Genomic DNA, 14,343 nt, shown 5'->3' on the forward strand with positions numbered 1-14,343 from the left:
TAACAATAGTCATTGTTTTTAGCCAGAATCAGATTACACAACGTGTTTAAAGGATTACGAAAACAGAAAAATGCGTGGAGCTTTTGCAGACTGGAATGTTATCGAAAACAACTTTAGCAGGACTACTCACAGTACTATATATCCCTTGCAGACAGCCTCTACACTTAGTCTGTTGCAGCCACAAGCACGATTCAAAAAGAGACCAACCTTCTAATCTAATACCATTGCATCTTGTTCAACAGTCTCATTGTATAAATAGTTTTCCTGTCTTACTGCAATTTTCATAGCCTTCAGTCTGATGGTCAGAGTGCTGCCACCTAAACATGGCGCCATGTTCCACCTGTTTGCCAGCATTTTTCTGGATCAAGCACTTGTCATTTCTGTGCAATTATTTTCTTGTTTATTTCAGTAGTTCTTTTTTCCTTCAAATTGTAAGCAAGCTATTCACAGTGTGTTGTTCCTCTACTATACAGTTTGCGCCTTCATGTTTGACACTTTGCCAGTATCCCCTATGAAGATGCTATGTGAAGCTTCTCAAAACTAAATATGTCCCGCTTGTAATGTCACATCATGGAAAATAAAGTCACTTACACCAAGGAAGCTATAGAAGTAACCGTTCCGTTTACCTATTGAAACATGCTTTTATAACCATTGTGTTGTCTATGTGCTCTGTATGGAAAAAAATAACTCTGCTATTGCACAGTGCCATGTTAAGGGGCAAACCTTGACTTTTCTGTTGGCATGTCATTTTTGCTTCCTTTTACAAATGAATCTAGCAGCAATGATGATGGCAGCAAAGGTAGAAGTGAGGAAATTCTCGTTCCTCTTTCACAAGCCTTGCTTCGTGTATCCTCTGAAGGGTTCAGTAAACAAGTGAAAGAACTGCATTTAGAGTTCTCTGACCTGAGAATAGCTGCTCATTTTAAACTTGAGGGTGTTATATGTGCTCTATAGCACCAAGGTAATGTTAGTCCAGCTATGTTAAGTCCCAACAATTCTAGCAGATGACTCATTATGTTTACCAACTAAGCACACTATGAGAAAATAAAAACCATGGTGGCTATAGTCAAGTTTCTCTACTCCCTTGTATAAGAATGGATAAATAGCAGCATGACTGAGCTTCTTCCCTCAAGCATGTCTAAGGGGTTTCCCTCTTCATGCTTCCAGCTGCACTGCTTCCTGCTCTTTCTATTCTGCTTCTGTCTGAATCACTGAACCTTAGCATTAAGGCTTACAAGCTCACAGTTTAGACTGTTTTGTATGGAGAAACACCTGGAAAAACAATCTTTCATATAAAACTTGCTTTCAAAGAGAGATAGAAGGCCCACATTACTTGAAAGCAATTAATTTAATCATTGTGCTTTATGAATCATGGGTTAATCATGATCTCAAAATGAGGTCAATTGTGCGTAAACCATACTCTAGTGCATTATGTTAATAGCTAATTCTGTTTTCCCTAAACGGCAAGGCTGGGCACTCAAGATTTCACTATCTCTGGAGTCACATTGCTCAGCAATTTGTCTAATTGGCAACTGTAGGTTAACAAAAAAAACACCAAGATTCATCCTCTTTATTGCATAACTAACTGTCTGTGCATGTAACTTCTAACCACTGTTACATTAAAGAAATATACTCTGTAGTGCAAAAATTAGCAGGCACCAAATCTAACTTAAAGCAAGCAGTTTAAGTTGCTGTTTAAAGAACCAGACACTCAAAAACGTTTCCTTGTTTATTAAGAGTTTAATAACACATTGTGTATGTCACAGCAATTTAATGAATTGCAATGTATTTATATAGTAAAGCACTTTGCATATTGAGGCCCTTCACCCTAAAGAGATTAAGTAGGCAAAAGAAAATAAAGTAAAATAAAGGGGGGAGATGGTTAGGGCTCAATTTAGCTACTTTATCAGGCTCTAAAGGAACAAGGCTGGGATCACAGCTTACTGTCTGCTTGGCACGTTCATGAGCTGGCTTAAATGGATATAAGTTACTGTTCGCAATCTAGCTAGACAATCCTCAGCAACAATATTAGATTGTAGCTAGAAGAGAACAACCTACTTTATAACCAGTTTGAAAATAAAAGCCAGCAGGAAATAAAGAAATTCTCTTTTCAGTTTGGATGGCTTATATTGGTAGTATTGACTCAAAATACTGATCACTTGACTGGAACTGATCTGAAGCTCCTGCATTCAAAATGTTCTTAATCCCCTCTCAGGTGCCAAGTAAGAGATGCAGCAGCATGATAAATGCAATCGCTGCATCTAAAAAAAAATCACATCTTAATAATCAAGATGATTCCTACACCAATACTCTGTAGAAATGTGCAATTTCTAGCAACAGCATAAAATACATCTAAGTACTTTCACTTCTTGTGATTAATCATTAGATAGCTTTCAGCTAGTATTTCAGATTACAATATCATTAATATATTGGACTAAAAATCTCAAGATTGAGGACACTAATTCTTACCAATTAAATCTTAAGAGTTTAAGAACAATATAGGCTCCGAGACCAGTTCCTTCTATGGGCAGAAGCTGCAAGTATTTATGAAGGACATGGACTCAGGAACAAGTTTAATGGCAAACGTTTTCATGCTGCCCTGCAAGAAATGATGGCACTACCTCTCCCTGCCTATATCACATTTACGCTGGCAAGCAGGAAGCCCAACCTTCTCAACATCTCCTTTTCATAAACGCCTACAATTAGACCATAAAATGAAGGATTTAAAAAAATTAAAATATATAACTTCTCAGCAACTACTAGAATGGGCACTCAGATTTGCAGCTGTTTTTCTAGTCTTTCAGCTGCAACATTTAACCTCACTAAAACCTGAATCTAAAGGGGTTACTCCAGTCCACATTATTGTCCATACAAGATGCCTTGTACGCTTGCACAGATTAAATGTTGCATTAACGTACTTGTACACTTTATTCAGGAACAAACCCTTTACATCACATTTTAGGAGGCTTCCCTTCTGCTTGACTGCCAATACGCTAAGGGATCCTCCAACAAGAATTCCTCACAGAGTCAAAAGTGCACTCTTCCAAGTTTTCCCATCTTCCCATGCACCAGACTTATGGATCCATTGGTCTCCAGGCCCACACCAGGAGAGAAGAATCCATTTCATGTCTTCAGAGAGCTCGTGCGATAACACTTCCCAGCACAGGACAGAGAAACCAGACAAGTCTTGACAGGGCAGCAAAGAAAGTATTTCAGGATAACGTGTGCGATGATCAGCGATTACAGTGGCTCACTCCAAAATTCTCAACAGCTAATTTCTCATGTTCTCACTTCTGCAAGAAAAAAAAGGAGCAAATCGTGAGGAAGTCAGACACCATTGATATACTGTATAATGTGGAGCAATATGCAGAAGGCTCTCATTAGAAAATCTTGAAATATGCTATAAAATAGCTTGATGAATAAATACTTTGACAGCACACAAGCCCAGCCTGTGTGCCTATTTATATAAGGTGGGTGTTTGGGATATAAAATGAAGTACACATTATTCACAAATACTTCTATCTTCTTGAAAAGCATGGTATTTATCAGATTATTTTCTCTAAACCTCTCCATTAAACATCATGTAAATGTGAACAGCCCAAAGGAGATCTCCTAATGGTTTGGGAGTCTCACCTGTATAGGTGCCTTATACAGCCACTTCTCCATGTCCCCTTTCAGTGTCATACATGCAAACAGGTCCGAAAACGAGGTAGGGCCATTCTGCTCCTAAAATCAAACAAGGCAGGTCATTTTCATCGGCTCATCGGACTAGAGCTCATCTTAGTTTCTGAAGCATTAGAATAGAGTGCACACAACTCCACCATGCTCCCCCAAAAGGTTAATTTTGTGCAAGAAAAACATAAAAAGGAGTGTGGTTATCAGATAGCCAAATTAATAAAACAAAAAAACTGACTTACTGGAGCTCTCTTGCGCAACAGCCACTTGTCTTCCTCTGTGCTGGTGTAAATTGGAGTTTCTTTTTTGGTGCATGGGGCAGGAAGGCTAGGCTTTCGTCTGGGCCTCAGCCAATCATCGGGATTGAATGGAACTTTGAAGAGGTCCTTGCACTTCGATTCAGGCTCTTCCTGGGTGGTCTTCTCCTGTTCCTGGGGTTGAAGTGTCAGCCCAAATGAGGGGAAAGACGAAGCAGGCACTTCTTTCTTCCTGGGGTGCAGCCAACGATCTATATCATTCACATAGGACTCGGCAAGGACCTTGTTCTTATCCAGCGGCATGCCATTCTTGTCTCGCCCCTCCTTCTTGAACAGCAAGCCGCAAAGGACCTCCTTGCCACAGTTCTCCTCACACACGCAGTCCGAGAAGCTTCCACAGGGCTCATTGGCCTTGCACACCTGCTCCACGCGGACGGTTTCCGTAGAGCTGGTGGCAGCCGGGCTGGGAGAAGGGCTATGCTTCAGGCACTTCAGGGCTCCCAGGTTCTCGATCTCGACGGCCTTGGACTGACCTCGGCAGGCACCGCAGCTGTCGTCGTACTTGACTAGCCAGTCGCTGGCGCGAAAGGGCTCCGAAAACGGCCAGAAAATCGTCTTCGGCTTGTCATCAGCGTGGCTCTTTTCGGTGAGCTCCTCTTTCCCCTCTGTGGGCGAGGTCACGAGCCAATCCTTAAGGTCCTCAGTCTCCTGCCCTTCCTCTCCCTCACTTAGGTTGAGATCCGCATCCTCAATCTTTTCAATAGACATCATGGTGCTGCAGCTGGTCTCGCTCATAGAGCGCTTCCTAGGGGGCACCCTATCCTTCAGCATCCAGGCCTCCACATCTGTCTTTGTGCACATTTTGTCAAATTCAAACTGTGCAAAAGGACAGCTCACCTGGTAAGAAAAAACATGTATGGAATGCCATGTGAGAAATCAATATGCACATCGGGTTCTTTCATAATCATTCTAGCTAAAACAAAGTCATTGTCATTTACGTTTTTTAACTGTATTATAAGGACCTTGTTAAGAATCTACAAAACATAGAAAGACTACAGATACATCTATGAAGTGCCTCAGCCTGTCTCACCTGGCTCTTCTCCTTGGGTTTGTACAGCCAGTCATCAAGGTTGAAGCTTAACTGGCATCCTGACTGAGGACTGGAACCCGAAGAACTTTTCAGAATCCAGTTATCAAGTTCTGTCCAAAGTTTAGATTCCACCTTCTGTGGGACACAAAAATATGAAGCTATGAAATACTCATACCCACCACTGTGTCAATCACAATGTGGCTTACACATCTCTCCCCATAAAATCCTTGTAAACAAGACACAGCGATTGAGCACAAAGACATGGAAAAGAAAATGTAAGTTTACCGGCTGTGTATAAGCCAAGGGGCAATTCTGAAAGAGCCAGACATCGTCCAAGGAGCTTTTACTTGGTGGTGAACTCATAGAAAGGTTCTCCGTCCCCTAAAAAAGTAAGACAGTTGTCATTAAGGAATAAGGGGGGGGGAGGAAAGAGGTAAATCATGAAAATATTTTTAACAATGGGCTAGAAAAGACTATACTCATTTTAGAGAAGGTAGATCTGAGTCTTCAGGTATCACTGAATGCCTAAGTAACCTTCATTAAATAGTAGCTTAACTGCTGTAATACAATCATTACAGGACAACTTTTCGAGTGAAGCATTTTAGATTCAACACACCGCCTGAACTCCTCATCAAAACCCCAGATCATACTGGAAAGCAAAATCCACAAACTCCAAAACATTCTGAATAAAATGTGGGTTTTTCATGAGCCACAATGGTCAATGGAGCCATAGGGTGCGTATGCGTAAATCCCTGGGCCCGGCTGACTTGTCAGCCTGCGGCGGCAACACCTGGAGAGGACTCCCACATACCTTAGTTTCAATGGTGCCAAAGGAAGTGATGGCTTGGCGGAGAGAGCGGATGTCGGCTTGAAAACTCATCTCGGGAGTCTCCTCGGGCTTCAGGTTCAGGCTGGACAACCTGCACAAAGACACAGTGGAGAGCTAATCAGCAAAGCCAGCTCGTGCTCATAGGATAGTCTAGTCTAGATTTACAGTTTATTTTATTCAGCAGTGAATTTCAATACAACCACCAATAAACCTGGTACTTAATAAATTACAATTTTACAGTCCTTAGTTTTGAAATTGGCTTATTCTTTTCACCCAAATAGAAATTGTGGAAAAATACAAACAAATCTAATTCACAAGAGGCAGAAGTGAAGTAGTTCTTACTTCTCCAGGCAGCTGGTGATCTGATTGGCCAGGTTGTTGCTGTTGTTATTTTCCAACTGATAAATGAGAAAGTTCAACTGACCCAGAAGCTGAAATAAAGAGGAAGAGTGTTAAGATCAAGACCCACATGAGGTATGCTTGAGAAAATGTAGGAAACCTGTTATCACTATGTACACATCAGATCTTTGATTCAATACTCTTCTGCACAAAAATAAGTTTCCTCCTATTTATAAAGTAACCACGCACAGTAAACAGAACTCAAATTATGAAGAAGCAGTGCATCTCCAAGTAATACTGAATACACAGAAGCTAAGAACATCTCTCACTAAGAATATAGCCACACAACACAGTATAAACAGATACAGTTGAAGAGCAGCTGACTCACACAGTGGAGCTGGTGGTGCTGCTGTTGTAGTGCCTCTTCTTTAAGATGCTGAACAATCTCAATCTGCTCCAGCAGCCAGACTTCACGAGAGCGCAAGACCTCCAGGTGCCTGCTGATACAGCTATGGATCTGGGCCTTCACCTATACAGAGAGAGAGAAAAAGCCACACAAAACAGGTAAGTCCAGCACTAAACTACATATCAATTTTAGAAGTAGCCAAGTACTCCAGCTAAGTTGCACAAATACTCCAAGTCTGAGCTTGTCCCACCACTTCCGAAAAGCTCATGAGGTTAAGAAAAAAATGGAGAGAAAAGCAGCACCACTATACTCATTCATACTATTCTCCACAGAATTATACTGTGCAATACAGACATACTATTTAACCTATAAGTATTTTATTCAACTTCATGGAACATAACTACCTGAATTATGATCATCAACCATTTCTGCGGCAAAAAATATATGCAGCTTACCCATTTAAAACAATTCTAGAGAAAACCTGATAAACTTGCCAGCATAGGCTCACTGCATGTCTTTAGACCGCGCTGTGCATCGCTTTGGCCGTCTCCTGGCTAATGCCTGCTTTATAAAGGCTGGCCCACATGTCAAAACATGCTATCACAGATCATGTGGGGTTTTTCAATGGGCAGATCCTACTACATGATCTCAGCGAGGTGGTGAGAACTGCCCACATAAGGACACAGAGCTCTCTGTTACAAAGTTAAGCAGGACAGGTGTGTTCTTCGGGATTAATGCACACAGATGTCCAAGAACAAAGAATACTTACAGCTCCATAAACACAAACGGAAATTGTTAGGACGGATTGCAGATGACTCAAGTTTCAGTCTTCTGCTGTAACCAGTGATTGAGAAGCCAAATACACTGCTCTTTCAAGACCAGGCTCTTCTCACCTCAATTCAGATACCATTTTCTATTTTAAAAAAAGGGACCTAATTCATAAAAAAACCCTTGCATCTATACAAGTAGCTCCTTCTTCACAGGAATTTACTTTACAATACCGTGTAGCAAATAAATGCAAAGTAAGCATGGCAGTAAATATTTGATGCATGTGGCTTGTATATCCTAATTGGCTGCAAACATTATTGAGAATTGCTCTTGAGGAATCTGGTCTTCCCCAAGTATACAAATAAATGAAAATGTGCAATCCGCAATTCCTAATCCATATTATGCGGTCCCTTTCATTTGAAAGTCCCTGCTCCATTGTGAGGACCAAACCCCACTGCCTCACCTCTCTGGAGTTGTCTCTCAGCTGCAGCTCTGCTCTCGTGACTCCAGAAATGGACGCCTCCAGTTGGCAGCGTGCTTGCAGGCACCTCCTGAGAGAGTCCCTGTCACGATCTTCCACAGCGGATGACATTCTGCGACCTGGATGAGAGAAACATGCTGCAGTGACTCGTTCCTCCTGCTAATGTAACTCAACAGTAAAAAACAGCCCCAGATCTTCATGTGCTGCTTGAAAGTTTAATCGTCAAATAAACAATGAAACGATTGATGTGAAAACCAATTACATGACTGCCAAAACTTGCCCCTTCACTAAACGTAGAAAGATGCTAATTAAGAATAGAAAGACAAATCACTATTCCTCGGCAGAAAACGTTTCATTTAACAGAAACTCGGTTAAACTACGTTAATCTTGTGGCCATTCTCAAGATTCCCAGACAGCACTATTTTTAGATCACCAAGTTTAACATTTCCTGTTTCACTTTGTTATACGAGTTCCCTCATCTTAAACAAAAAACAATACAGCACAAGCTTCTTCAAAGATTCAATCAAATGTCCAATATGTATTAAAATGAATATGAAAGAGCCCCTACAAATACTTCATGATGTATAAGAAAAACATTTTTGTCCCGGAGAGAAAAATGTCAGAATTATTTCACTTCCCAGCAACAGTTTGCTTCCTATTCCTACCCCTAACCCAGTCCAAACCTGTCCAGGTGTGCACTTACGGTTCCATGGAAAAACAATGGCGTTCATGCAAAGCTATAACATGACTTTCCTGTTCCACGTGGCTTAGAGTCATACCCACTGGGAAACGCCTGTGATTAGAGGTTGCCCTCAACATACCCCAAAATAACAGCAAACCTCACTGAGGATGGACTGAAATAGTGATCCCAGGATTAACCTGTACCCAAGTACAATCCCCTGCTGTTTATAAACCCACCAATTCCCCAGCCAGGTCAGAATGCACTTCCGCTGATTACACAAAGCACACGTTTTACTCAACAGTTAAATGTAATGCAACACTGCAACAATGGTTTCTTGTGAAGAAAAGGCAGAAATAGTAAATTACCTCTGTGTTAAATCTTATGTGAAACATTTCTAATTACTTCAGTGTTGGGGGGTTGAAATGCTCTATTTTTAGAGGCTCTGCTCCAAAGGCACTGTTCAGCTCTGGGGTGTAATTAGGTTCATGGTCATACAGCCTGCAGCTGTTTTGTCAGCCATACAAAAAGGCAGAGCTGACAGCATCTGGCACAACCGAGCAAGGGGATCAGACAGAACACAGCGTGCTGGGACACAGAAGATCCTTCAATAATCACACTGCAGCCTACAGGAGATCTCTACAACCAGTCAATGGTAAACTATTTTCCTCATGCAGAAAAGCAAAGCCTGAAACAGGGGGAAGTATGATAGGATAAAGGGGTTCTCTGGTGAAATATACACTTTTGGCACTGGCACTTATGAATAAGAATCTAGGAGCAAGCTTAAAAATGGGAGAATGGGACAGCTGACCATCTAATAGAGATGCCAACAGCTTCACCACTGTGCATAAATCCTGCATTAGTGATTAGGATACATTTCTGCAATGCCTTTTTTATGCCCAGTGAATAGCTACTGTGGAGCATTAGCCTCAAGATATTACATTTCAAGCTAAAGCTCACAGGGCAAACAGATAAAACGTTTGATATGCATGAACATCTAGCTTCATTGCAGTAATGATCAGTAAGGCCCTAGCAATAGAGAGAAATATAAAGATGAAGATGAAGTTTCTCTGACCAAAGCATTAAGTCACAATGCTTTAGTACGCCTTACAAAGTAAAATTCTTTGGTTTCAAGTTTAAAAAAAAAACTTAACAGTAAAAAAAAAAACAATCCTGAGCACTAAATTGGCAACCTTCAACGTTTCAGTTTCCAGTCCCTCTCCCAGTCATAATCTGACTGCCCTTGAGAAACTATTTCCTTCATCAGGCTTGTAAATATGCATGTTCTTCCTCGTCTCAGCTTCTTTCCTTTTCCGATGCTTTGGAAATATTTACTATTTAGGTTGTGCTTCAAAGCTGTTTTCAGTACATATTCTTGCCGCGTTTAAAAAAACAGCAACTCCATCCCACTAACTGGTAAGAACTGCATCAGCCTTCTCTGCAGCACTGTCCTCTCCAGAGATCTCCTGCCTCGGCACCCTTCCTACTAACAAAATCCTAATTCTGTGATGCATTTTATCACGATTTAGACACGATCCAGTCTCTCCAACTTACAAGGCAACGCGAACAAGGACCGACAGCTCCAAAACAGTGACATATCGATTGCAATACACAAAACTATCCATTTTATAAATGCAACAGTATTGTATGCACATGCGTACAGTCTTGATAATCAAATTTCGGTTAACATGGTGGTCCTGAACCACAAAGAGCCTGAGAAACTTGAGGTACCGTTCCCTCGGACACCGAGCTAGCACAGGTAAACCCGAGGAGAAACACGACTGAACTTGCAAGCCGCAGGACCGTGTCAACACGCTGGCATTTTATTTATTCTACCTCAGACAGCAGCGACAACCCGGTGTCTGTAACCCCTCCGGCTTTAGATACAGGTTCTGCCTTCACGTCGTAAGGCGTAAAAATATTTTGGCAGTGAAAATCTTTTCTTCCACCCTAGACTAAACCGAGACACTTGCAGGATTTTTAACGACTTAATACCCAACGGATGGTCCTTTATAACCGTTTTTCATAACTGACCCACCCAAATCAAGTAAACGAGGTAGTTTCTTTAAAACCCTGCGATATACCTATTTGTGCATATACGAGTGCCTTTCGTAAAAAGAAAACCCAAAGCTATTGTATTGCACCGACATGGTTGCCTAGCTTTCTCCTTCTAGTTAAAATGGTGTTGACTTTCTGTAACAACAGGAATTGAATACCGAAAACCCAGCGTAAACGACCTCACCTTATCTCGTTGCTGCTCTTTTCCGATACGTCAGCCGTTCTGTTCTCTTCCGAGCTCTGGCTGCAGCAACCCAAGCTACCGGTCTGCCGCCCGGGTTATCTTCCCCGGCTGGAAACGCTTATCTAGCGCGTCTCTCTACGTCAGCAAGAAAGTGGCAGCCGATCCGCCACAGTCGGCTCTGCGTTCTGCACGTACACCACGAGGAAGGGGGCGCTCAGAGGACAAGCAGAGCGCAGCAATAAGAGAAACGCTTCAACTTCAAGGGGGACCGAAACGGACACAAGACGGACAAGTTTTTTCTGCTTACATCATCTTGCATACACAAACCTGCACATTAGGCCTAATAATCTACTTCAAGAAGCCGACAAATAATACATTTTCTAGGCTTACTTTCTCTAACCTGTTAACCCGAATTACATGACTACCACAAAATACCTATACAAAAGTCAGATAAGTGTGGAATTTTGCTAAATTATGCTGAATTTAGACTTGTACATTAAACTAGTTAAAATGATTCAAGCTAAACATCTGGCACTAAACGCATCTCACTTAAAAGATGAAAAAAAACGTGTTGGCTTGCTGCACAAAGATTCAAAACCTGAAATGTTCCTTTTTTCGAGATGCTCAGTCCTGTATTGATAACTTGGCAACTGCGTTAATTGGAAAAAAAAACGTAAAATAGAATATTTGCTATTGAAACAAATTTAGAATAGACTTGTAACGCTACGGGGTTCACGTGGGCGCCCTCGCCGCTGGCGCATCAGGTCGGCCCCCCATCGTCGGGGACTCGAACCCGGGCCTCACTTGGCGTCACTCAACAGGGACCCAGCCGCTTGAGCCAAAGGGAAATCTCCCGTCAGCCCGGCGCCTGCGGTCCCTGCTATTCACAGGGAAGGGCTGTGACGTCACCGCTCTGGTAAGCCGGCTCTCGCAATCAATGGAGGCCGTATGCGTTACAGACTGTTCCCTTAAAAACCTCGTAACAGTTGATTTTTCTTTCAACAGGCATAATAAACTAATTATAAAATAAAGAACAGGAGTGAAATCAAAAGCTAAGGAAAACAAATGGACCGTCCTTGCCAAAATACAATCTGAGAAGGGTATTAACACGACCCCTTACACATAAAAACTACTCAAACACGAAATCGCACAAAGCCATTGTCACCCCATGTCTCAGCGACAGAATTAGTTTTTTTTCGTGCAAAGTTCATCTTCTCCGCTTTGTCATAACCAGCTCATTGATTTTGATTCCTCGTGCTTTTTACGTATTTAAAATGCTTCGGGATTATTTTTGATAGCACTCTTATAACATTCAAAACTGCTCAGCTGCTCACCTGATACGCACCTGGATCTAATGAGACCTGTAGGAATCAATTTTAAATATAAAAACATTTTAAAAAGCTGTGTGAAGATTTTCGTGACCGATAAGTCATTATTAGTGAGTATGGAATTTCATACATTGCTCATAATTTAAATTCACAATTTCGCCAGATAAACCACAATATTGATCAACTGGGTACTCAATATTGGCACTTGGTCCTTGTAAAAGGCGAGGGGGAAATTCTGCACTGGTAATGCTAGTAATTCTGGTATTACTTGCTTCGCTCAAAAAAACTGGTCCCAAACCCTGGTCCTGTGGAAACTGTCTGCTGACTGGGTTCAGCTCTTACTGCTGCTTACTAGTACTTTATCCGTTACTGCACTCCTCGCTTCCAAAACAGGTCCTCTTCAAGGGTGCTGGAACTCTGAAACTGGTACATGGGTGAAACTGCAAAGCCATTTTAACTTTTAAAAAGATAAAGGCGTTTTAAAGACCAAATGCTCCAAACGCACAACTGAACTTCAACAGCTTACAATGAAGTCTGGAAAGAAAACCGGCAGATAGCAGCTGTTCTGTATTCTAAGCGGGAGAAACACTAGTTAAAATACTCAGTGCTGGTGTCCCAGCATTGCACTGTGTGGTTATGTTTGCGAGATTTAGAAACAGGCGTGCATTCCTTACATGTTCAGTCCAGAAAGTATGTCAGAGCATGATGAGAGCTGTCATTTAGCGTTGATGGTTATAAATCGGACAGCGTGAAATATCTGGACAGGAGCTGGGATCCTCCCACAAAGTCAGGAATTGTCCTGCGTGTTCCTGGACAATAACTCGAGCCGGGGGCAAGGGGGCACGCTAGGACAATAGGGAGGGGGAACTGAGGTGGTGGTGGGTCTTTAAAATTTTAATCTCTGCATGCAGCGTGTTCAACCGCCAGCAAGCACACAAAACAATACAAGTTACAAGATTAACCCCAGGACGTTCCGGCTGTAAAAAGCAATACAATACGAGCAAGCAAGTAAATTACGCGCTGTTTTAGCAATGGAAAATGTAGCGTTACATACTTACTTGACACTTAACACAGAGGACAGCAATATACGAGTTAAACTCGAAAGTGTTTTAACTTCTGCAAAAACGCCAGAACTTAGTTTTGGATCACCTTTAACTTCTGAACCACGGTATGCAAGGTTAGAAGTTTCTGATAAGAAAACGCCATCGTTGAAAAGACCGGAAGTGAAAAACAGTGAATATTCACCGACTGTTTATTTTTTTTAGAATGCCCCGCGTGTTTATTTTACCAAAAAAGGGTACTTTGTATACAAGTTCGCTGTAAAACATAACAAAAACGCGTTACAATCGAAGCTAGGAAATTTAATTAACCTGTCCCGAGTCCGCAAAAGCAAGCCCTGCACCCCGCAAAACTAAATGGAAACGTACTTTAGTGGCCAAGGACAAAATTAATACGTTTTAAGTTTCCGCTTGAAATCCTAACTGCCGAAACGCAGGGTCGCAACACACGTCACGCAATTAAAAAAAATATATATTTTCGGGATCAAATAAGTTAGAAAAGTAGAACACACCCTTCTAAAGATTAAAAAGAAGAATTTACAGCACAAGAGAACATCACCCTTCCGGTGACCTCTCCCGGCTCTCACAAGCCTCTTCACACCTCTTACCGCACCGGTACTGCTGGTTAATGTCCGTTAGTAAAAATACACACAGCACTACTTGATAGTTTAAATGGGACTGTCCTGCCCAGTGTCGACATTAAAGAATCTGACCAAACGACAATCCAACTTCACAGGGACTTTCCTGCGACTTACCTAGAAAGATGACAATGGGAATCAAATAGTGGATCCTGTAAGCGGTGAGGGTTTAGCCTAGGGGTAGCTGACCGGCACCAAGGGCAGACTTTATGCAGCTGTTCCTGCCGGGTCGATTGTATCCCTTGACCCGACACCACGCTCTACCCACGCTGGCTGGGACAGGACGCCACGGCCACGGCCCCGCTTCTCGCGAGATGTGGCGCAAGACCGGCAGACTGTACACAAAATGTTCGGTAGAGGGCGCTCTCCCCGTACAGTCATTACTGTAACACACCTGTGAATGTTTCACCTTTCATATTGTTTTAAGACCTACTAGTAATGCCACGTTCATTTTACGTTTCTCCTAACAGAATACCCTGCTATTACGTGTATTACCTCCTCGCTTGTGCGGAGCACGCTAAGTACAGTATGATGTCTGTCTAAGGTCGAATCA

The 14,343-nt window shown here is 42.0% G+C and overlaps 1 protein-coding gene across 2 annotated transcripts; it reads right to left on the reverse strand.

Moving 5' to 3' along the window:
* Window positions 1–1,720: 1,720 nt before the first annotated feature.
* On the reverse strand, window positions 1,721–14,087 carry ncoa4 (nuclear receptor coactivator 4). Of its 2 annotated transcripts, none has more exons than XM_088915532.1 (10): window positions 13,908–14,087; window positions 7,828–7,964; window positions 6,579–6,719; window positions 6,194–6,282; window positions 5,834–5,942; window positions 5,308–5,403; window positions 5,023–5,157; window positions 3,918–4,829; window positions 3,634–3,726; window positions 1,721–3,293 (listed from the first exon to the last, which is right to left on the reverse strand). In XM_088915532.1, the coding sequence occupies exons 2-10, from the start codon at window positions 7,954–7,956 to the stop codon at window positions 3,288–3,290; spliced, it is 1,710 nt and encodes a 569-aa protein (XP_088771658.1). In that variant the 5' UTR covers window positions 7,957–7,964; window positions 13,908–14,087; the 3' UTR covers window positions 1,721–3,287. The 2 variants fall into 2 exon arrangements, with proteins under 2 accessions (XP_088771658.1, XP_088771659.1); XM_088915533.1 differs by lacking the exon at window positions 13,908–14,087 and adding an exon at window positions 10,767–10,966.
* Window positions 14,088–14,343: the final 256 nt, after the last annotated feature.

Source organism: Atractosteus spatula, chromosome 5 (genome assembly GCF_055471065.1).
Source record: "Atractosteus spatula isolate fAtrSpa1 chromosome 5, fAtrSpa1.hap1, whole genome shotgun sequence".
NCBI lineage: Eukaryota > Metazoa > Chordata > Actinopteri > Semionotiformes > Lepisosteidae > Atractosteus > Atractosteus spatula.